The sequence below is a fragment of the Haliotis rubra genome, unplaced genomic scaffold (genome assembly GCF_003918875.1).
Source record: "Haliotis rubra isolate DU_JTF1 unplaced genomic scaffold, ASM391887v1 Scf131, whole genome shotgun sequence".
NCBI lineage: Eukaryota > Metazoa > Mollusca > Gastropoda > Lepetellida > Haliotidae > Haliotis > Haliotis rubra.
The window spans coordinates 1,468,928-1,492,033 of record NW_025765237.1 but is presented as its reverse complement, the minus strand read 5'-3'; the positions used below and the strand labels follow the sequence as shown (position 1 = coordinate 1,492,033).

Here is a 23,106-nt window from a genome sequence, read left to right as displayed (position 1 = left end):
CTATTAAACCAAGATATAGCTGTTTAATTCAAAATAACCCACTTCGCTTTCTGGTTACTATTCATTTAGGATATTTCATGGCTTCCGGTCTGCAATTGTAACTCAAAATGGCGGACGTGCTTAGTCTTCTTCGACAATACAACATACAGAAAAAGGAGATCATTGAAAAGGATGACCAGATTATCTTTGGAGAATTTGCATGGCCAAAGAATGTCAAAACAAATTATACAGTTTGGGGGTAAGTAGAAGCTAATATTATGTTCAGTTGTAGTTGGTGAAATATGTTTCCTTTTCGCTTAACTTGCATAAACGTGGTTTGAAAATAAACAAACTCCGAAAAACATGTAAAAGTAGAAAATTGTAGCAGATAGTGTTTGTAAATTTCTACCCATGTGCACATGTAATGGCTGCTGTCAGTGTCATGGATATCCTGTACTCATATTCATCATGTTGTAAGGTTGGTCCTATGTTCATGTGCTTTAGAACCTAACAAGTTAAAGAGTCGTTCATCATGTTTATGTTGTGATGTGCAGTAGATCTGGGGAATCTTCAGTCTAGTTTTGCAACTTTAACATACTAGGAGTAAGTCTTGTGGAGATTGTCTGGTCCAGACTCTATTATTTACAGACCGCTGCCATATAGCTGGAATATTGCTGAGTACAGTGTAAAACTATTGTGTGTTACGCTTTCACAGTATATTGCAATACATATTGCAATACCCCAACACATTTTGGCAATACCCAAACCTAGTTAAGAGTGAATGCTTTAACCATGTTAACCGTTAGGGTACCCCACTTGGGGAACAGTGTGAGTTGGATTTCCCTTAACAGACTGGTTATATAACTGAATAACTTTTGTCACTTGAGTGTCTCCAGTAGCAGCATATCCATGATAATCATTCTAATCCATTGAAGTAATATGGTAAAGGCATGAAGAAAAGATTATGGGTTGTTTGTTTAAGTATCAGGTAGTGCTACAAATCAGTGCAGACTAAGTGTAAAGAATTAGTGTCAAGTGTAATCATTGCAGTCTCAAATTCTCACCGTAATCATATCTTTAATTTCAGTACTGGGAAGGATGGCATCACAAAGGAGTATTACACTCTGGACTCCATCCTGTTCCTCCTCAAAAATGTCCACCTGCAGCATCCCTTGTATGTCAGAGAAGCTGTGGTAAGTAGCTTTACTCAGGTGTTCACCCAGGTCCCTGGTCACACATACCTGAACTTAGAAGGGCCACATCTGATATGCAAATTCTGTTGCCTTCACTGAAGCACTTGAAATAAATGCCTCTCAACCTGTGGTTAGTGAAATCTACTTCTGTTGTAAGGAGGCAAACTGGCCAGTTATAGCACACTTAATTTACAGACATACATATTCATTTCAGCAATCACCTTTTCCACTGACATCCCCATCTCTGCTCTAGCAGCCTGTACTCATTTCTATTTTCTGTATTCTTTCATTGACCATGGCAATACTGTTTAGGTATTCACATGAATTGTACAAATGTTGGTGTTCTCGTAACCATGGTAACCTGACCGATTAATTTCTCCAAAAATTTGGAATTGTCATCACATGTCCTTTATGTTTAGCTAGAGCTGCCTAGCTTCAAGAAAGACATATAGCTATGAAGCATTTTCCCTGCACAATTATCACCCGGTTATTCCAGGCTCACAGCGTTCATGTCGTCCGACGTCCAGACAGGAAGGATCTCCTGGCATATCTCAATGGAGAAACTACAGCTTCAGCCAGTATTGACAAAAGTGCTCCTCTAGAAATATCTCAACGACCTACACAAGGTAAGGGAAATGTGTTCATAGATCATATCCTATATCACTGGTTCATTTACTGTTACTGACCCACTTTTCAAGATTATGGTCATAAAATGTTTCTATATAACACAAACACACTCAGTTTTGGGCACCTTGCTTGTTCAGTGATGTATTACATGGTTATAATTGTATGAATGGGACAGGTGCTGTGATAATATGCAATGTCACAATACAATATGTGTCATTGTGGGATGACGATACACCATAACACAAGCAAGCGATTTGTGCACTGATATGATCAGTTTCAATCTCTGATTCCCTGTCAGCTGCAAACACACTGACCTCTGTTTATCACATCTGTACTAGGCACAGATATAGACTGCCTCTGCTAGTGCTAGCTATTGCAAACGTGCGGATCAGGACACCTATTAGCAGCTCAGTGATTAAGTTTTCGCGTGGGGTGACGACCTGTGTATGCTTGGCACTGGTTGCTGTGATATAGCTCAGGCTTTTATCAGGAGTGTTGGTCACTTAGTGTATCTTCAAAATAATTGGGGGCGGTGGGGTAGCCGATTGGTTAAAGCATTGGCTCGTCACGCTGAAGACCCGGGTTCGAATCCCCACATGGGTACAATGTGTGAAGCCCATTTCTGGTGTTCCCCGCCGTGATGTTGCTGGAATATTGCTAAAAGCGGTGTAAAACCAAACTCAGTCAGTCAGTCAGTCAAAATAATTGTGACACTATGTTTGTGTGTTGCAGTCAAGCGAACAGCGGATGATACAGGTGATGACCCCGAAAAACGAAAGAAAGCAAGATTAGAGGTGAAGTGTCTTTCCTTTGTGTGCTCTGTATTTAGATTAGGCTAAAGCAACATTTGTTCACTTGTTTGATTTAGTAACAAAACTTTGGTCTGTTCATTAACACTGCACCAAGCAATTCGACAGCTATGTAATGTAGTGGTGGTTTAGACAATCCAGTGATTGATATCATGAGCATCACTCTTTGAGGATACAATGACATGCATCAACCAAGTCAGTGAGCCTGACCACCCAGGGAGTTTCCTTTTATCACAAGCTTGGGTCGGCAAAGACCAATTCTAACCATTATCTCCTAATGTTGCTGGAGGTCTGATGTCCATTCAGTCAGTAAAATTGCTTCTTTCAGGAAGAACAAGTTCAACAGGCCAAGAAGAACTGGATCACAAAGATTGATGGGCCAAGAGACACATCAGTGCTGCCAACCGCCTTGGGTAGGAAAACTGTCTCATAATACCATCAGCTAGATAAGAGTCATTTTACCCTGTAGGGAATTTTGAGTTGGAGTTGATCTCCTGTTTTGGTTATAATGTAGATCTGTGCAGGAGTATCTATGCAAATATCCGTAAACAATTTGAAACTATAAATTAAGAGGTTTCTTTTAAAACTGGGCATGGTTTTAAACATGTCACAGGTTACTGATGACCCTCTGCTCTAATGAACCACTATTTTCTGCTGTGTTATGTATGTTGGACATTCCAGGAGGCAGTGGGTTTGCCTTCAGTATTGATCAGGGGTCAATTTAAGGAAATGAAACACACTTGCACCCAGTGCAACCTAAGGTAATCACCTTGTTGCACCAAATATAAACAGGTTGCAGCTGCTGCTTAATATAAAATCTTATATAATGCTAGAGTTATGGTAAGAACAGTATTATAACAAAAGAAATTTGTAGTTGTCTTACTTCCTAAACTTTCATGAACAGTAAGTCCTTCAGTCACTGTCCTACAATAATCAGAGTCACTGTTCCAAGTCAGTTCCTCCTCATTCTGTTTTCCAGCTGAAGTCTGTGTTCTGTGAACACAATATTAACATGCACTGTGTGCAAATTGATTTACATATGAGTAGCTATACCACATGATTTTTTTCATATTACAGATAACATTGTCTGATAACTAGCATTCTACTGAATTCAGATCACTTTTCCTTTTGAAAATCGGACCATAAATAAATATTTTAGAGGCAAATAAAGTGTCAAAATTCGGGGTCCAGGTTTGGATCAATTTTGTACATGTAATACTCGAAACTCGCGGACCGCTGTTTTCGCAGAAAATATCTTAATTGTCCCACAACATTGCTGTTTTTTGGTGTTTTTAAACAAAATTTGGTACATAGGGTAATTAGATACCCCTGATTTCATTTTTGGCATCAGAATTCACATAAATCAAATGGATTAAGAGTTATTCCAGAGATGCAAGCAAAAAAATTGAATGAATAGTGAGTGCCAAGTAATATGGACCATGACTCCATGTGAAGTACACTGTCTACAACCCAGGAATTCATACAAAGATCACTCCTAAATATCATAACATAAACAACAAACACACTCATCCTTTTCAAACATTTTTATTCTTGATGTACTCATTAAACATGACCAATATAAACTTGACAGATAGCAATATCATAGTCAAAACATATGAATAATGAATTATTTTAACTGGCATAAATAGAAAATTGTTAAACTTATCCTATCTCACGACTTGCAGCTCTCTCTCTTGCTTCGACTTTTAGTGGAACGACTGTAAACTTTTATCCATAGGCCTCCTTGTCCATTCGCCCGTGCACTCCATGCTGCTCTCCTTAATTAGCTTCCTAGTTCCTAATAAAGCTTGCAGCATGCTCCACTAATAGCCCACGTGACTACCTTGAATGATCATTCTCTTTCTTGTCGCACAACTGTGTGGACGTGCTGTATATTAGGGACATTATTTCATCCTAACATCATGGGGAAAACAGATAATCAGTCAAGTAAAAGGAAAGTTTGTGCCAAATGCAAGACGAATTATTCGTCCCTCGACCTTCACTCGTCTTGCAGTGACTGTATTGGACAATGTAACTGGAACAAACGATGTGGCAAGTGTAATTCACTAAAAGATGAGGATTTTAAGGCCTACCTTCGTGTTTGCTCCCGGAGAATCACCGATAGGGACAGGAAATCAACAGAATTTATCCCACTCCCGCCAAGCGTATCAAGTTACAGCTACAGAAAATTGTACCTACACGCAAGAGAGCGACGTCTGTGGTTCAAGAGGATTTTATGGACGCTTCATCAGATTCTTACTTATCTGAGGACGTTCGGCACCTATTGCGTATGAATCAATCACCTCCTTCCATAGCGTCAGATCACTCGCAGGTGGTTGTGATCGATAATTCATCGTTGCCTGTCCCATCTACACTACCAGGGGACCTTTTCATCATCCAGATCATCGGTACATATCCCCTCGACTGTCTCAGTTTGCTTGGAGCCTGGCCAACTGCGTTCAACCAGCCAAGTGTTCCCCCACAGTTCATGGAACCGGACGGAGCTGGCCGGGGTACGTTCATCATGAATCAACACTTCAGGTTTCGTCACCTAATCGCCGATCCAGATCACCACAACGATCTAGATCACCTTCACGATCCAGATCACCATCACAAACCCGATCTAGATCACTCTGCCGATCAAGATCACTGGATCGATCCAGATCACAGTCACGATCCAGAGCACAACTACGATCCACATCACCTGATCAATCCATGGACGAATGGAATGTTTGCGCCGGAGTCTCTATGATGCCCTTTGCACCGACTCATCACCTATTCATCGATGCATCCCTCATGGGTTGGGGAGCTCACTTCCTCAACCACCAAGTGGCCGGGCTGTGGTCATCCGATGAACGGGTACTTCATATAAACGAGCTGGAATTCAAGGCGGTAATTCAAGCCATCTCACATTGGGCAACAGAGCTTCAATCAACCAGTCTGTTGATCCAATCAGACCATTCGACATTGGTTTGGTTCTAGGCTCGACAGGCTCGGCGAATCTGCTACAATGGGCGATCAGGTTCTTCCATCTCATCGACTCACTCAACATCGTAGCCGGACACATTCTCGGAGTAAAAAATGTGTTCGCCGATGCCTTGTCCTGATCCAACCGACCGTCACCAACAGAGTGGAAGTTACTGCCCCAGATTTTTCAGTCGATGATCTACCCATTATCACGGCTTCAAATAGATCTGTTCGCCACAAGGTTCGTCAACCCAAGAAGCCTGGCAGAGCCAAACCCAGTACCGCTTCCCAACCAGGACGACCTACTTCTTCACCCTCACTCAACTGCGCCACGGGTCACCTCAGACCCTCAATCTACACATTTGGCGCATCTTCAGAGGTCTCTCATAGCTAAGGGCTACTCTCGCCCAGTAGCCACAGCTATCACTTCAGCGCATCGTACTTCGACCCGTTCCTTGTACGACAACAAGTGGAAGAAGTTTGAAGACTATTGCAAGGTTAGGGGAATTGCATCTCTCACTTCCACCTCGGCTCAGGTCGTTGCTGAGTTTCTCCAGCATCTCCGCACTACTAGGAAACTCAAGGGTACTACGCTAGCTACCTACTTAGCCGCCATCAACTTGGTTTTGGCTGTCACCACGGGCACGAAGATTTCCACTGTTGCTGAGTTGCAGAGTCTACTATGCTCCTATAGACTCTCTGACCAGTTCAGGAAGTTCAGACCTCCGGCCTGGGATCTGTCCGTCGTCCTTCGTCATATGATTTCTACAGATTATGAACCTTTAGAAGACAAGAACTTCGAACAAGTGACATTCAAGACATTCTTCCTGGTAGCTTTGGCTACTGCTGCTCGTATATCTGAACTGCATGCTCTTGATGTCAATCGGGTGCGGTTCGAGCGGAAGAAGCATGGCAAGGCTTTCCTGGGTCTCCGCTGGGACTTCATTGCGAAAAACCAACTGCCATGGCAACTGGACCGGATGTTTACCATTCCCCCGTTGTCCACCATTCTTGGCCCCGATGATAATGAAGATTTGACACTCTGCCCTGTTAGGGCTCTACACATTTACCTTGCTGCCTCCAAGGATCGTCTACGGCTACGGAAGCGCCTCTTCATACCCTTGTCGACCGCTTCAAGAACTGAGGTTTCCCGGACCACATTGGCCTTCTGGATGCGTGCCACGATCCTGCGAGCCTACACCTTTGCAGGGCTGCCTCCTCCAGCCGCTTCCAATCCTCATGAGACTTGTGCACTAGCCTCGACGATGGCCCTCCATAGCAACTGCTCCTTGACCGCTATCATGGATGGTTGCTTCTGGTGTTCTGATACAGTCTTCTCTTCACATTACCTGCGAGACCTGTCTGTCACGGATGTCCAGGGACTACAGCAGTTTGGACCTCTTGTACTGGCTCAGCAGCTTACATCGGCCCAACAACGCAGATGAGGGACAGTTCCGCATTCGTGTTACTGCTTCCTTGTATATACTTAATAAAAGTTGAACTGGATCTCAACCTTTTTTTATCATTATATGGGTTTAAGAACTACTTCACTTGGCCTCCATACCAAGGCATCGGAATACGGCCACCTAGCGTGGCCCTACCGACCTGAGGCACAATCAGTATGACGATGCAGAGGTGTTCGACATTCACGCTTACTGACCTCTACTCCACGGAGCAATTACATCAGTGAAGTCCGACACTCCCGAATTCCAGTGGATTTCGTTGTGTTCTGCCTCCAAAGTTGTCGGGCACATCCTTTGACTAAGCTTAGGCAAAGGAGTGAGGGTCAATTTGATGCTGCCCGGAACTGAACATTAAACCTTGGATATGCCAAGTTGTGTTTCTCTTTCACCCGCCTCGGTCGGTGTCTGGGGGGTCTTCTTGAAGCATGGGCTGGCCCGATTCTAGTCGCAAGACTTTAATTACGGGGGTGCCTTGTAAATCGTGGCGAGGCGAGGCCTACTTGCCAAATGCATCCCTTGTCTTGTACAAGGTTTCGGCCGAACACCACATTGCTCGGGAGCACCCATCTCCCTGGGAGTCGTTTGTGCTTAGTAAGCCAAGGGGTTCCGGAGAACCCACTACAAGCATAGGAGTTGCGTGCATGCGTAACAGGCCTCCCTTGTACATCGCTATCTACGGTTGTCATCAGTCCACACAGCTCCAAGACCAGCTGTTCGCACTGTCCAGACAGAAGGGTAATCTGCGGCCCACCATCCAACCATGGGATAAGTGCAAGTCGTGAGATAGGATAAGTTTAAAAATTGGGAAATTTTAAATATAAATTGTATATTTATATACTTATCCTATCTCAAGCGACAGATTCCCGCCCATCCTCCCCGCTATGCAGATTCTCCAAGATTGATATTCCAGTGGCTCCAAGAATGAGAATGATGATTCATGACAACTAGGAAGCTGTCTTATAATGAGGGTAGCATGGAGTGTTTGGGTGGATGGACAAGAGAGGCCAAGTTAAAAAGTTTACATCGTTCCACTCAGTGTCGAATCAAGAGAGAGAAGTGCATACCGTGAGATAGGATAAGTATATAAATATACAATTTATATTTAAAATTTCCAAATTTGTCTCTTCAACATAATTCCTGTGCTTGTGTATTTTCCTCCAAACCATGAACATACACAACCTGCACAACTTTAGGTTTTCCTCCAAACTTAAGCTGGCCTTTGTTAAAGCTGTATTAAACCTGGGGCGGTAGGGTAGCCTGGTGGTTTAAGCATTTGCTTGTCATGCCAAAGGCCCGGGTAAGATTCCCCACATAGGTATAATGTGTGAAGTCCTTTATAAATATCCTATAATAAACATTGCCAAAAGTGATATAAAACCAAACTCACTGTATTAAACAAAACTCACTCACCACCAAATGAATGTTTAACATCATGCCTGTATCAAGTATTGATGTGTCATGTGTGTGTACTGTGTGATGTCCTCCCCAGCACATCCTCTCTCCATGAGGCCATGCCCCTAGAGAAGATTGCTGCCATCAAAGCCAAACGTTTGGCCATCAAGAGAACCAAGATCAAAGGAGACGATGACATACAGGTCGGGGCGCTAGAGCAGAGGAGCTTTGTGGATGCTGAGGTGGACGTGACCCGCGACATCGTCAACAGGGAGAGGCTGTGGAGGACCAGGACCACCATTCTGCAGAGTGCCGCAAGGTGGGCAGTTAGTCAGCATGCATGCATGCATTAATTCATAAAGCATGCGCAGAGGCATATCCAGAATTTTTAAAAGGGGCAGGCAGGAGGCTGGGTAGCACACAATGCTAAAGTCATATAGCGACATGGACAGGTGTGAAGGTAACACGTAAGGTGCCTGACAAAAAGGAGATGGTCTTCCAGTCTGGGTTCGTCGCTGATGCAGTTACTGGTAGTGTGTATCCCATTAAATCATAAGGCATGCACAAAGGCATAACCAGAATTTTAAAATTGGGGCAGGAGGTGGGGTTGCACACAGTGCCTGTCATGAAGCGACATGGTCAGATGAGCAGTTAACTTGTGAGGTGCCTAAAAAAAGGGAGGTGCTCTCCCTGTCTGGGTTTGTTGCTGATGCAGTAGCTGATTTGGTGTCCAGTTAGTCATACATTTCTCAACACAGGTACAATGTGGTCATTATGCATGCAAGTGTCTTGCATGCAGTTTGTGACAATGCATGCATATATAGTTAGTCATGATATATGGGGTTGGCACGCGTGCAGTTCGTCGCCGTGCATAGTTAACCATCTTGTATGCCCACTGTGATATTGCTGGAATGTTGTTAACAGCAGCGTAAAACCATAAATCACTCACTCAATCATCATGTCACAGCTAGTAATAGTGCAAGTAATTCGTTTTGGGGTTGGCAGTGCAGCTGGTGACAATCATGCTATTGTATAATGGTGTATTGGGTTGTTTTGGGGTTGGCATGCATGCATATTGTTAGTTGGTTGTATTGCTTGGCATACATGCAGCTGGTGACAATTCATGCATATTAATTAGTAATGTTGGTTGTGCTTGCAGCTGGGCCTATTGGGTTGGCATGCATGCAGTTGATCCTTATTCAGTTTGATATGCATGCAGTTGCAATGTTTACATTACACAGAGAAGTTAGTAAAAGTGCTTTCATGGTATATTCACGAGGCATGCATGTAAATAGTTTGTCATGACTTAGCTGACTAATACTGTTACCAACCACAAGGGAGCTCTGTAGCTTGAAGGGCGGTGGGGTAGCCTAGTGGTTAAAGCGTTCGCTCGTCACAACGAAGACCCGGGTTCAATTCCCCACATGGGTACAATGTGTGAAGCCCATTTCTGGTGTCCCCGCCGTAATATTTTTGGAATATTCCTAAAAGCTCCATAAAATCTCACTCACTCACTCACTCACTCACTCACTCACTCACTCACTCACTCACTCACTCACTCACTCACTCACTCACTCACTCACTCACTCTCACTCACTCACTCACTCACTCACTCACTCACTCACTCACTCACTCACTCACTCACTCACTCACTCACTCACTCACTCACTCACTCACTGTATTAGCTTGTGAAAATCCGGACACATATCACCTTTGAGTCATATGATTATATGTTCAAGGCAATACATATAGATCAGAAATCCTATTGAGCACTTTTGGTTGATACACTTACCATTGACATATGTTTATGTTTCAGCATTTTGCTAAAAACATCTTCAGCATTCTCCAATCTATCAAGGCTCGGGAGGAAGGGTCCCAGAGGCAGCAGAACAACACAGTCGTGCAGCACACACCAGCCGTGGTAAGTAGCTGTTGTATTATGGCTCTGAGTCTAGGTTAGAGGTGAAATGGGGTTTAACGTTGTACTTAAGAATATTTCACACATATGAATACGTGCATGAGTGTGTATGTGTGGCTGCTTGTACTAGCCCAGACTGAAGCTGGTTTTATAGTGCTAGCCCGCGGAGATACCATGCCGCAGTTAAGCATGAATACCCCGACACAGACACAGTATACTGACTCTGAGCCGACCAGTCCTTGTTTTACCCATTAATGCCAAGCGCAAGGCAGGGAACAACAAGTACCATATTTTAACGTCTTTTGGTATGACTCGGCCGGGGATCGAACCGGCGACCTTCCACACTCAAGGTGGATGCTGTAACCACTACACCATGGAGGTGGTCGTCTGGGTTAGAACATAGAACTGTCCCCTACAAGCAGTGCTGGTTGTCAGGCAACATGCTCCAGCTGTGGTAAGTAGCTGTGGTAGTATGGCCCTGTGTGGTGTCTGGGTTTAAGTGAACGGATTTTGGTGATATCCCATTATATGAGTGATAAAGAGGTGGCCCTCAGATCACTCGTCAACTCTCAGTGATCTCAGGGTCCTCGTTCGGTTCACACACAAGATGTTACAAGATTACGAATTTTTAACTTACCTTACCTCATGGTAATGTGCATATTACCTTTGCTCATCCGATACATAGATTGGAAACGTGATCAATCGATCATATCCTTGTTGAATGCTATCATGAAACCAGTGATGTGTCGATCTCGTCCGGCGAGCAGAAACACGCCCCCTCAATCCCGTCATGTTACAACGTCACTTTATCCTTTACCGCACTGCGAGTTGGACGTGTTTCGAGTGTTTGGGATATTTCTGATTTTTCTTACTTACTGCGGGGGTGGGAATAACCCATTGCCCGACGCCCGAGTCCAGTGTTTTTTTCTGTCGGGCAAACAAATTTGTATATCACACTGTACCGGTGTCCAGTTGATATTCCAATGTTAATTATGTTGTTTATTTAAAAATCAACAAGAAAATGGCCGGTATAGTGGAATAATTATCAGGGGAAGTGATTTTACATGTGCCACTGTACCGGAGTACACTAGCAATTTTAAAGTTATTTCTACCCCTGCTTACTGTATTCTTTGTGTTTTGTTTGGGTAAGGTTTTCCTATTGTATCCTTCAACCGTGATATAACGGAAAAATTCTACTCACAGCTGGCTGTTATTTCTTACTGTCTTCGCGGTGTGTTGTTTACTTTGTTCTCGCCTTTTCCAGCTCTGCTTCGGTGAATTTAGGTACTTCCTTAGTCAGCCTGGGGTTTCTTGTCCTTGCTTGACCATTGTATGTATCTTGTTTCTCTCTTTTTATGTCATAATTGTCGCGTTTTCCCAACCCTGATTGCCCGGACTGTCTGATCAATTTAGGATGTACCTGGACCTCTTGGTTTTAGTTTTGCCGGGACCTACCTTCCATTGTGTTTAAAGCGTCCCTAGCTGCTCAGAAAAAAACGCTTTATGCAACGCAGCCGCCTCATGTCTTCTAACAACGCGTCTGCACCTGATCGCGTTCCCGATCCCCACTTTTTAGATCTCAGGATTCCTCATCTCTTTTGTCAGATGGGCAGTTTGTACCAGATTATGAAGAGGACGACAACCAGGGTCTGACACACTTGGGCATGGAGAGTGTCTACGCCTGGATAGCTGACACTTATCAGTTGCCCGTCTCCAGGGTCGGACATTCCTCGTGCTACTTCCATTTGGGATGAACCAGAGCTCCTTTTGCCTCCACACCCCATGGTTGCTGATGCCATTGCTTCACTTGATGAGGATTTCCAAAAGTTATCTGTCAATCCCTCCATCAAGCCTGCTAAACACCGCCGTCAGGATTACAAGGTGCACACTTTAGACTTTGTGGATTTTGGTGCTACCGAGGATGAAGCTGCCAAATGTCTCTCAGACACCTCTCAGGCTCAATACAAGGTCCCGGATGCCAAATTGATGGCGATTGCCACGGAACTCTGCAGGACTTTGAAGCCCCTTTCCATTCTTGCCTCGGCCACAGAGGCTTTCTGAAGACAATCCTTCCTGTTGAGATCATCTAACTACTATGTTCCGGTGGCAGGCCAGAGTAATTTCCGGCGTGGTAGATCACATCCGTTCAGCACTTGCTACCACCAATGTGACTCGGAGGACTGGGTTGCTTTCTCCATGTACCTGGCAGGAGGAATTTATAAAGAGACTTATGCATGCCCCGTTTTCGGCTCCCACCTTGATCGCGGACAAGATCCTAGATGTCTTCTCTGAACCTCTATCAGTCCAGGAGGATGTCGGTTCATGGAGCCCCCAGAGTGTCCACTCGAAGCCTGTACGATGACAAATGGTCTTTGATTACCCAATGCCATTTAGAAAGTGGTCAAATGTAACGTGTTTTATTTGGGATTACACTTTCTTAGTAAAGTACAAATTCTAGTACTTTTTGAGTTGAGCCCCATCCGGGATTCGAACTCACACCCTCAGAGTCAGGCACCTAATCGCCTAACCCTGGCTGAGTTTGAATCCCGGATGGGGCTCAAATCAAAAAGTACTAGAATTTGTACTTTACTAAGAAAGTGTAATCCCAAATATAACACATGTTACACAAATGGTCTTTGTTTGAGAAGTTTTGTGCTGAGCGCTCAAAGAATCCGGTTAAAGCTTCTCCTCAATTTATTGCGGAATTCCTCCTCTCCCTACGCAACACTCATCATCTGAAGGGTGGTACGTTTTCTACTTATTTGGCCGTCTAATTCAGTGCTGGTTGTCAAGTCTGATAGGAAGGTCTCCAAGATTTCTGAACTTCTGGCCATGCTGAAAGCTTTTAAGTTGGAGGATCAGAAGTGCAAGGTCCCCCCTGCAGCTTGGGACCCCAACGTGGTTTTACAACACCTTCATGACCGTCCTTATGAGCCCTTGTCTGAGGCCTCTTTCAAGGACTTGTCCAGGAAAACAGTCTTTCTCCTGGTGCTTGCTACTGCGGCCAGAGTTAGTGAGCTTCATGCCATAGACGTCACCAGGATTTGGTTTGAACAGAATCGTCACAGCTCCTTCCACTTGTGTCTTCTCTGAGACTTTATTGCCAAGAACCAGTTGCCGGCCAACCGGATCATTTGTTTGTCATCCCTCCTTTGTCTTCTACAGTGACCAGTGACGAGTCGGATGAACTTGCATTGTGTCCCATCAGGGCCCTTAAAGAGTACATCAAGAAGTCGACAGTCAGGAGACACGCGAGGAAACGCCTTTTCATTCCGTTTTCTTCTGCGTCAAAGGGTGAGGTCAATAGGAACACCCTCGCTTTGTGGCTTCGCTCGACCATCCTTGCAGCCTACAACTCTGCTGGTTTGGCTCACCCTACCGCCAACAACCCGCATGAAAGCCAGGCCTTAGTGTCTACCATGGCTCTTCATGGGCCTGATAGTTTTGGCTGGTCCTCGCCGGTGTCCGACCCTCCTGCCTTACTGTCAGATCAACATGCCCATTGCCATGAGGTAACGTAAGTTAAAAAATATATAAGAATCTAAATATTTTAGATATTTAAATACTTACCCTACCTCATGGCGTTTTACGCCCTCTCTACGATGGATCGTCTCCTCCCAGCTTTGACCTCCGCTCGGACGTCAGGATTCGGATAAAGTGACGTGGTCTCGTTGTCATATGACGGGATTGAGGGGACATGCTTCCGCTCGCCGGATGGGATCGACACGTCACTGGTTTCATGATAGCATTCAACAAGGATACTTATCGATCACATTTACAGTCTTTGTATCGGATGAGCAAAGGTAATATGCACATTACCATGAGGTAAGTTAAATATTTAAATATCTAAAATATTTAGATTTTAATAATATTTTGCTGACATATATACAATGTACTATAGACATGTGTCTTTGATTTCTCCTCAGGAGGCAGCTAAGCCTGTCCCCACCAGCGGCTACAGCAGACGACCAGGAGAGATTCAGACCTAAAGATGGTAAGCCTCACATGATTCTTGGCAATGCCTATCTTAGTAACATCTTTTGTCATACTATAAAAATGAATATTCAAATTATCATACCATTTGCCAAAATTGCGATGAAAATGAAATTAAATTGGTCCGGGTATTTAGGCTTGAGATAAGCAAACACAAAAATGTCATTGCATGAGTTTGGTTCCTATTTGATTTGATTCAAGATGTACAGCCAAAATTGTACTCTTGTCATTTCAATTTAAAGTTGACTACACCTTTTCGGTGTGTGTCACTCTTAAAATATCTGAGATGAGATGTCTGACTGATGGTCATTTTTAATTTGCCTTTTTCAGAAACGGAGGGCTTCAAGATTGACACAATGAGAACCTTCCACGGTCTGACCCTGAAGTCTGTAACAGAGGGAGCATCATCACGGAAAACACATACACCTCAACCAACACCGCAACCGCAACCAATGTCTCGACCCATCTCACAGGCACGGCCACCACCTAACCAGAAGAAAGGTACGATGTTAGATAAAAACACTGGCTTTGATAGTTTAATGATATTTCAGGAATATTGCTAGTTCTCAGTGCCCTTAATAATGGATATACAGTCAAATCCCGATGAGTCGAATCGCTGAGGATCAAGTAATAAATTCGACTTATCAATGTATTCGAGACATAGGTATGTCTATGAAGGTAGAAAAAAAGATGATCCAGTCCTAATTCCTCCGCCTAAGCATTTGTTTATCTAATGATTTCCATATCACTAATAGGGGCACCTTATCAGTTCCAGTCTGATTAGCACAGACAGTGATTTCCGTAAAATCACTAATCCGCCTTTTGAATTCACCCGTCAATGGCGGAAAGGTGTGAGCCGCGCTGGTTTGTTAATTGGATCAGCTTGCTACACCAATCAAGTTCTCATTGACTGACTTCGGCTTATGTATACAAGATTGCTGTTGTTTGAATCTAATGGGACCAAATTTTCTTCTCGAGTCATCGTGTGTATTTATGAGACAAATTCGTGTAACCGGAAATCAAATGATGACAACTATAACAGGGAATGGTCGGGACCGACAGATACTTCGAGTTATGCATAATGTTCGAGACACCGGCATTCGACTCATCGGGATTTGACTGTACCTACAAATTTGAGGGTCATACAGAATATCTTCTATAATGATATGCCTGCAACATTGCTAGTGTTAATCAGTTTGATTAGCAGTGATCTACATTCTACTGCTGTGACAATTCATCATCATAGACCCTGTATGCACATGCATTTTTGTTGAAATGTTCGATATATTGATGTTTTGAGGTTGAGCCTGTTAAATGCATATCCTGTGGACACATGGAAGAGTATGCGCAATATTTGTTGTTATCAATCCTTGTTAAATACGTTACGTATTTACCAGGTTCTCGCACACCAATCATCATCATCCCAGCAGCAGCAACCTCACTCATCACAATGCTTAACTCCAAAGATATCCTTCAAGATCTTCGGTGAGTCAGATCAGCTTCAGCTATGGCTATTGGAAGTTTTATGTACCTTGGACCAGGCCCCGATTTCTCGAAACAAACTGAAGTCTGAGTATTGACTTAAGTTAGACTTTTTATTCAAATTTGAGAAACCACAGGAAAATGCATTTCCCAGAATGGACTGAAATCGATATTAAACTCAAACATAGTAAACAATTTGAGTTTGGTGGATAGATTACTTAAGTTGTTTTCCCTTATTTAAATGTAAAAATGCAGTTGAGTCACAAAGTCAGCTGTTTCAACTTGTCAAATTCAATTTGAAATTTGAGTAAAAACTTAAGTTTGTTTCGAGAAATCGGGGCCTAGTTGCTGTTATTTGTAGTACAGGAGAGTGATACATGGTGGCCAGCACTTGCAGGGCCAGAGTAGCATGTAGTTTTGGTATCAGCCATTTTAGCCAACGAAACAGAAACTTTACATGCAAGTGATGACACCTCAATTTGTACAAGATGTTCAAATTTGATTTTCAATATGTTTGCAATTATTGTTATGCAAATACATATATCAATATATTAGTAGCTAAACTGTTTCACAGTGAGTGAAACTGATTGTTCAAGCAGATCCTATTTTCTACAACCTACAACGCTAAAAATACATGTTATGGTCCCAATAACAGCAATCCCGAAAGTTGGATAGTTAGGAATTGTGTTTTCATTTTTATACAATTAATGCTACTAAATTATGCTATTTTGTCAATTAATTTCAAAGGGAAGCATCAGTTGTGAATAAAAGTCTGTGAAGATTTTTACGTAAACCATAGAGATAATCACAAAACCTCTGATTGTACTTTGTTAAACAACATTCCGTGTGTTGCCAGGTTTATGAGCACAGAGCAGAAAAAGTCCCAAGGAGCCAAACGAGACAATGAGGTGCTTATCCAGAGACGGAAGGAAGGTGGACTAACAGTGCCCTACAGGATCATTGACAATCCACTTAAACTTTCCCCAGATGACTGGTAAGATTGCCACCATAGACTCAAACTGATATTGTTCCCTTCAATATGACTTCCAAGGGTATTTGTTTTGAAATCCAAGAGAACTACATGGTTAAACTGCTACGAGCATCAATTTTTCCTTATCCTGACTCGTGCTTATTGCTTATCTTAATTCTCCTTTCGACGGTTAAGTGGAAACTTGAATCCCTTTCAATTCCTTGAAGCGATCATAATATCACTCACCCATGAGTAGCCTCATTTTACCTGCCAAAACGGTCCCACGTGACCTGACCCTAGCTCTCATCACTCTCTCCTTCATCGCCCAAGCAGACTGTATGGGTCTCTTTTGCATCATATATCCTTTGTTGTTTGGCCCTTTAGTCTAAATTTGTGGCCGTGAATTGTATTTACCGTGGCCGTGATACTTTTTAGATTCATCACAATGTATTTTTATTCCCTGCCGCTCAGCAGAATGGGGTACTGTGTATTCAGCGGCGTCCGTACATACGTACTCTGTACGTCCCGATTCTTGTTAACGCGATATCTCATGAACAGTTGCACCCAATGACTTCAAAGTAGGTGACAGCCTACATTGGGGAATTACCCAGACACCATTAGATTTTTGTGACCGTGGCCTTATTTTCAAGGTCACCACGATACTTTAACCACTTTTCAAACTCTTGTTAACGCGATATCTCATGGACTGTTGTACCCAATGTCTTCAAATTTGGTGACAGCCTACATTGGAGGATTACGCAGACACCAGTCGTCTTGGGTGACCTTGACCTTATATTCAAGGTCACCACAACACTTTGACCACTTTTGAAACTTATGTAAACGCGATATCTCATAAAACATTGCACCCAATGTCAGTGGCACTCTCTAAATTCAGAAAATGGCTAATAATCCTGAAAATGGCCCATTGTCAAAGTTCTCTATCCCAATCCCTGTATAAATATTCCATTCTTTAGCGGCGGGTGACATTGCCATATTAGTGGCAAACACTTGTATTATGTAAATTTCTACTAAATTCAGTCGCAGATCCCCGGCGCTGGTAGCTCAAGTCTCGGCCTGAGGTCTATCGATGCCCTGGCCAAGACGCTGTTGAGTGTGAGGGAGCTACCATTCACCTCGACACTCCGAGGTCTAGCCGCGTGTACACCAGGGGAACCCTGCATTGTCAGGCTACTCTCATGTGTCTCGGGACTGGGGTTTCGAACTCGAACCACCGACCCGAGTACATATGTGTGTATAATGTATATATATATATATGTATGTATGTATGTATGTATGTATGTATGTATGTATGTATGTATGTATGTATGTATGTATGTATGTATGTATGTATGTATGTATGTATGTATATATATGGGTGTTTACATAGCGCTGAAGGCAATGTATGACTGTATGCTCGGTGCGCTTGTGGTAAAAGTATCGGGGGAACCCTGATTTATCAGGCAACTCCTACGTGTATCGGGTTCGGGTTCGGACTCGAATCGCCGAGCTTCAGCTCTACCGATACTCTGAACTCCATGAGTAGCACCGACCTGGGCTTCAGTAACGGTAGGGCTCAGATCCCCAGCGCCGGTAGTTTAGGTCTCGGCCTGATGTCTATCGATGCCTTGACCAAGAGGCCATCAAGTGTGCCGGATATACTGGTCACCTCGACACTCCGAGGTCTGTCTGAGTGCTTGGGGTACCCTGATTTATCATGCTACTCCCATGTGCCTCGGAACCGGGGTTCAGGCTTGAGCAGTGGACAGGTTGATTTGGTTCTTTTCACTACTTTGAACTTTACAATGATTAGGTTCATCCCTGAGGCAAGTGCAAGATAAAATCGCGGCTGTGTTGCCTCGGGTGTTGTCCACGACGAGGGCCAGGACCATTGGAGTTCACCTTCCGGGGGGAAGCCTGCTTCCAGCAAGCCATCCGGGTCACGGCCTCAATGTTCTACCGTCAGTCTGCTGTCCTTTCCCCTTAACAGCTCTATGCTGTATGCTCCATTCGGCGCATCTCTCTGCTCTGCAGAGGGAGCTGGTGGAAAGGGGAATGAGCGCTGGTGATTCATCGGCGACTCTGGACGGCATCTGACGGAGGTCCACTCTCATTTGGCTAGGGACTGCTGTGCCAGCCAAATGATGAGTGCATTTTGGGCCTATGATGCCTCGGACTATTTCAAGGAATACGGAAGTCTGTCGGGCTTCTCGTTAATCCCTCAAAATGGACATTTTGGTGCTTATATGTACCCCAAGGAGGACTTTCATCAGAGAATCAGTAATCTCTACAGGTTTGTACGAATTTAGTAGAAAATTAAATAATAAAATACATTGTGATGAATCTAAATAGTATCATGGCCACGGTAAATGCAATTCACGGCCAGAAATTTAGACTAAAGGGCCAAACAACAAAGGATATATGATGCAAAAGGGACCCATACGACCGCCAAACAGTCTGCTAGGGCAATGAAGGAGAGAGTGATGAGAGCTAGGGACCGTTTTGGCAGGAAAAGGAGGCGACTCATGGGTGAGTGATATTACGATTGCTTCAGGGAATTGAAAGGGATTCCAGTTTCCACTTAACTGTTGAAAGGAGAAATGAGATAAGCAATAAGCATGAGTCAGGATAAGTATAAAATATCAATTTTATCATAATTTTTTTTACATTTTTAGCCTCAGAGCATGATGCATTAATTGTGCTATCTGTTGACCAGTACTGCTGCAATGTTTCAGGGGTCATGTATTCAGTGTACCTGTGTTTCAGGGGTCATGTATAAAGTATACCTGTGTTTCAGGGGCCGTGTATACAGTATACCTGTGTTTCAGGGGTCATGTATACAGTATACCTGTGTTTCAGGGGTCGTGTATACAGTATACCTGTGTTTCAGGGGTCATGTATACAGTGTATCTGTGTTTCAAGGGTCATGTACATACAGTGTACCTGTGTTTCAGGGATCGTGTATACAGTGTATCTGTGTTTCAGGGGTCATGTATACAGTATACCTGTGTTTCAGGGATCATGTATACAGTATACCTGTGTTTCAGGGGTCATGTATACAGTATACCTGTGTTTCAGGGATCATGTATACACTATACCTGTGTTTCAGGGTCATGTATACACTATACCTGTGTTTCAGGGGTCATGTATACACTATACCTGTGTTTCAAGGGTCATGTATACAGTATACCTGTGTTTCAGGGGTCATGTATACAGCATACCTGTGTTTCAGGAGTCATGTATACAGTATACCTGTGTTTCAGGGGTCATGTATACAGTATACCTGTGTTTCAGGGGTCATGTATACAGTATACCTGTGTTTCAGGGATCGTGTATACCTGTATTTCAGGGATCTTGTATACTTATGTTTCAGGGACCGCGTGGTAGCTGTGTTTGTGCAGGGTCCAGCCTGGCAGTTCAAGGGATGGCCATGGAATGGCAACCCTGTCGAAATATTCTCAAAAAGTGAGTCTCTTGTTTGTATCTCTTGACCATGGTGGACACTTGTAGTAAGTCTGAAAACCTAAATGCAGTAGAACTTTGTAACATGTTTACTTTTGGGTAGTGATTATGCATACTTTTATCTGATTAAACAATTCATAGTTGTACATGTCATCAGTGTCATATGAGTGAAATATTCTCCAGCACGGCGTTAAACCCAATTTCACCTCCCCTCATTGTACAAGGTGACTGAGTGAATCTGGTGGTCCTACATAGTGATCCAGGACCGGTGGGGTAGCCTAGTGGTTGAAGCATCGTCTCATCATGCTGATGACCTCGGTGTGATTTCCCACATGGGTACAATGTGTGAAACCCATTTCTGGTGTCCCCCGCCATGATATTGTGATATTGCTGGAATATTGCTAAAAGCGGCATAAAACCACTCACTGATCCAGTTGATTGTGTGTGATAATTAGGGGTGAAACGGTAAGCTCTTACCATGGTACGGTTTGTATTGTGGTACAAGGCCTTCGGTTCGGTATATAAGATATGATCATAACTGCAGAAAATCGACAACAAAAGCCAAACCACAGGGGCTTGTATTGCTGAAAATAATACATGAGTGAACGAGTGTTGGATAAAATTACATATCATTTTCAGCATTACAAGCCCCTGTGAGCCAAAGCTTACATTGTTTGATAACATGGAAACAAATAACCATAATCTTTGTTATTTTCAATTAACAAAACTGTCATTTTACGATTGGATAGAAATGACAGTACAAAAACCAAAAAATAACAATTTTTTTATTGCATTTCTATTATACCGAACCGAAGGCAAAATATGGCGGTTCTACTAATACCGCTGTATACCGTTTCACCTCTAGTGATAATAACATATCCCTTCAACATTATCCCTGATAACATACAGGCCATCTAGTTGTTATCTAGCTGGCGGTGGGGTAGCCTAATGGGCACAATGTGTGAAGCCCATTTCTGGTGTCCCCTGTCGTGATATTGCTGGAATATTGCTAAAAGCGTTGCATTCCTAAAAGAGACATAAAACCCAACTCACTCACTCACTCTAGCTGGAATATTGAGTATCTCTGAGTAACAAAGATAAAACTAAACATGACAAAACATACCCCATGTTAGCTACTGCATCTGTTTTCAGTCAAGGCCTATCATCTGAAGTGGTCTGAGCTGCCCTTGGACAACAATGTAGCGAAGTGGAATGTGCACGTTATTAATCTGGACCGAAACAAGCGGCATCTTGACCGTGCTAACTTGCAGCAATTTTGGGAGCGTCTTGACAAGTAAGTATATCCTATACATCAGAGGTGATATGAAGGATCAGGTGGCTTTATTGGCAGCATGTCAGTGTTCCCCGATGTGTTGATCTTGTTTACAGTGTCAATAACTGGTGGCTGGTACAGTCTTAAGTATTTCCAGGCTTTTATGTCATGGCTGGAATATTGAGTTCAGCATTAAATGATGAACAAAACACTGCCTAGTATTTGCCATTTACAATTTATTGCGGGGATGAGGTTTGTTTTGAGCACTTGATTATATCCATTTTTACACTGAACCATGCAACCATTTATCATTTCAGATACCTGATCAAGAACAAAGCCCACTTGCGATTCTAATCTCTAGGATCTCTAGCCTCATCATGACTTGCATGATGGGCCAGCATTGTCTGTGGAGGAATATATTCACCTGCTGTGAACGCAACAAATCCTGCAACATGTTGTCACCCTCCAGCTTCAACAGGAGGGGGCACAGTCAGCCCTGTCATCAATGGCATTGCCATTTGCTATGCAGAGTGGTCTCCCTTAGTCATATCAGGACCCGATCATCATGGATTCAAGTCCTCTTTCATCAAAGACCTTCATCTGTTTGGACTTCCCTGACCAGAAGCTGACACAGAAGGACAAATGTCAGAGAAGGTTCACAGTGGAGGCATTCAGTCTTATACCATCAGTATTGTCCCACAGCACCACAGCCATTACATTTCAGTGTTCAAGATTAGGAATGATAGCAAAGGTCTTTTGCAGTGGCTGTAATGTTGAAGGTGAATATTGATTCAGGTGTTGCAAGAGCTAGCTTCATTGATTCTAGGATCACCTTTAATTTTAAATGCTGCCTTTCTGTTTCTGTTTTGATTAAAGTCATAGCCTCTTGTTTCTGCAACCAACTGGTGGTAGTAAGGGGGGAGAATCTAGGGAGGATGTGCTCTAGGTACAAGCACCATAACCTGGATGACAGCCCATACTAGAGTCTCTAATAATAGCTTATCATTGTCGATAAGCTGTGGGTGAAACTAATTTTTGTGTACAGGAACCCTGTTGATTATCTGTGGAACATTTTTAGTCCAGGGCCTAGATTTTCGAAGCTCTCTTAGCGCTAAGATAGTCATAAGTTAATGTTAATGTATGGCAGTTACGACTATCTTAGCGCTAAGAGGGCTTCGAAAATCTAGGTCCTGGTTTCTAATTTTGGCTGGAGTGTCTCTGGGACCTTCATAACAGTGAGCCTGTCAGTGAAACACTCCAGGGGTAGAGGTATAGTTGTGGTGATATTCTGACATTTAAACAGACAGTAAATTCAATGCTTACCATATGGCAATGGTGCCATTTCCGTCATCATCTCTACCACAAAGACACATTGTACAGCATTCCTAATTATCCGTTGTATTATATTTCCATTGAATTACAATAAATATGTTGTTGAACCCATTCTTTTATTTAGGCCCATTTTGAGATGAATGACTTGCGGAAAGGTCTTCAGTCAAATTACACTGAGAGTGAGATTCTTGTTTAAGTTATTTTAGGTTTGAAAATGATGACATTACGTCCATATTGTGGATTAGTAAA

At 43.2% G+C, this 23,106-nt stretch overlaps 1 protein-coding gene across 1 annotated transcript; it reads left to right on the top strand.

Annotated features, from left to right (window-relative positions):
- The first annotated feature begins 95 nt into the window (after positions 1–95).
- LOC124267430 (parafibromin-like) lies at positions 96–23,072 on the top strand. Its single transcript, XM_046702347.1, is given in 17 exon segments — positions 96–238; positions 1,067–1,172; positions 1,669–1,798; positions 2,532–2,593; positions 2,937–3,014; positions 4,773–4,780; positions 8,528–8,756; positions 10,247–10,351; positions 14,275–14,312; positions 14,314–14,342; positions 14,672–14,842; positions 15,739–15,826; positions 16,680–16,817; positions 20,164–20,255; positions 21,405–21,546; positions 21,843–22,602; positions 22,713–23,072. Coding segments are annotated over 16 exon segments (1,584 nt in total). The 5' UTR covers positions 96–107; the 3' UTR covers positions 21,880–22,602; positions 22,713–23,072.
- Positions 23,073–23,106: the final 34 nt, after the last annotated feature.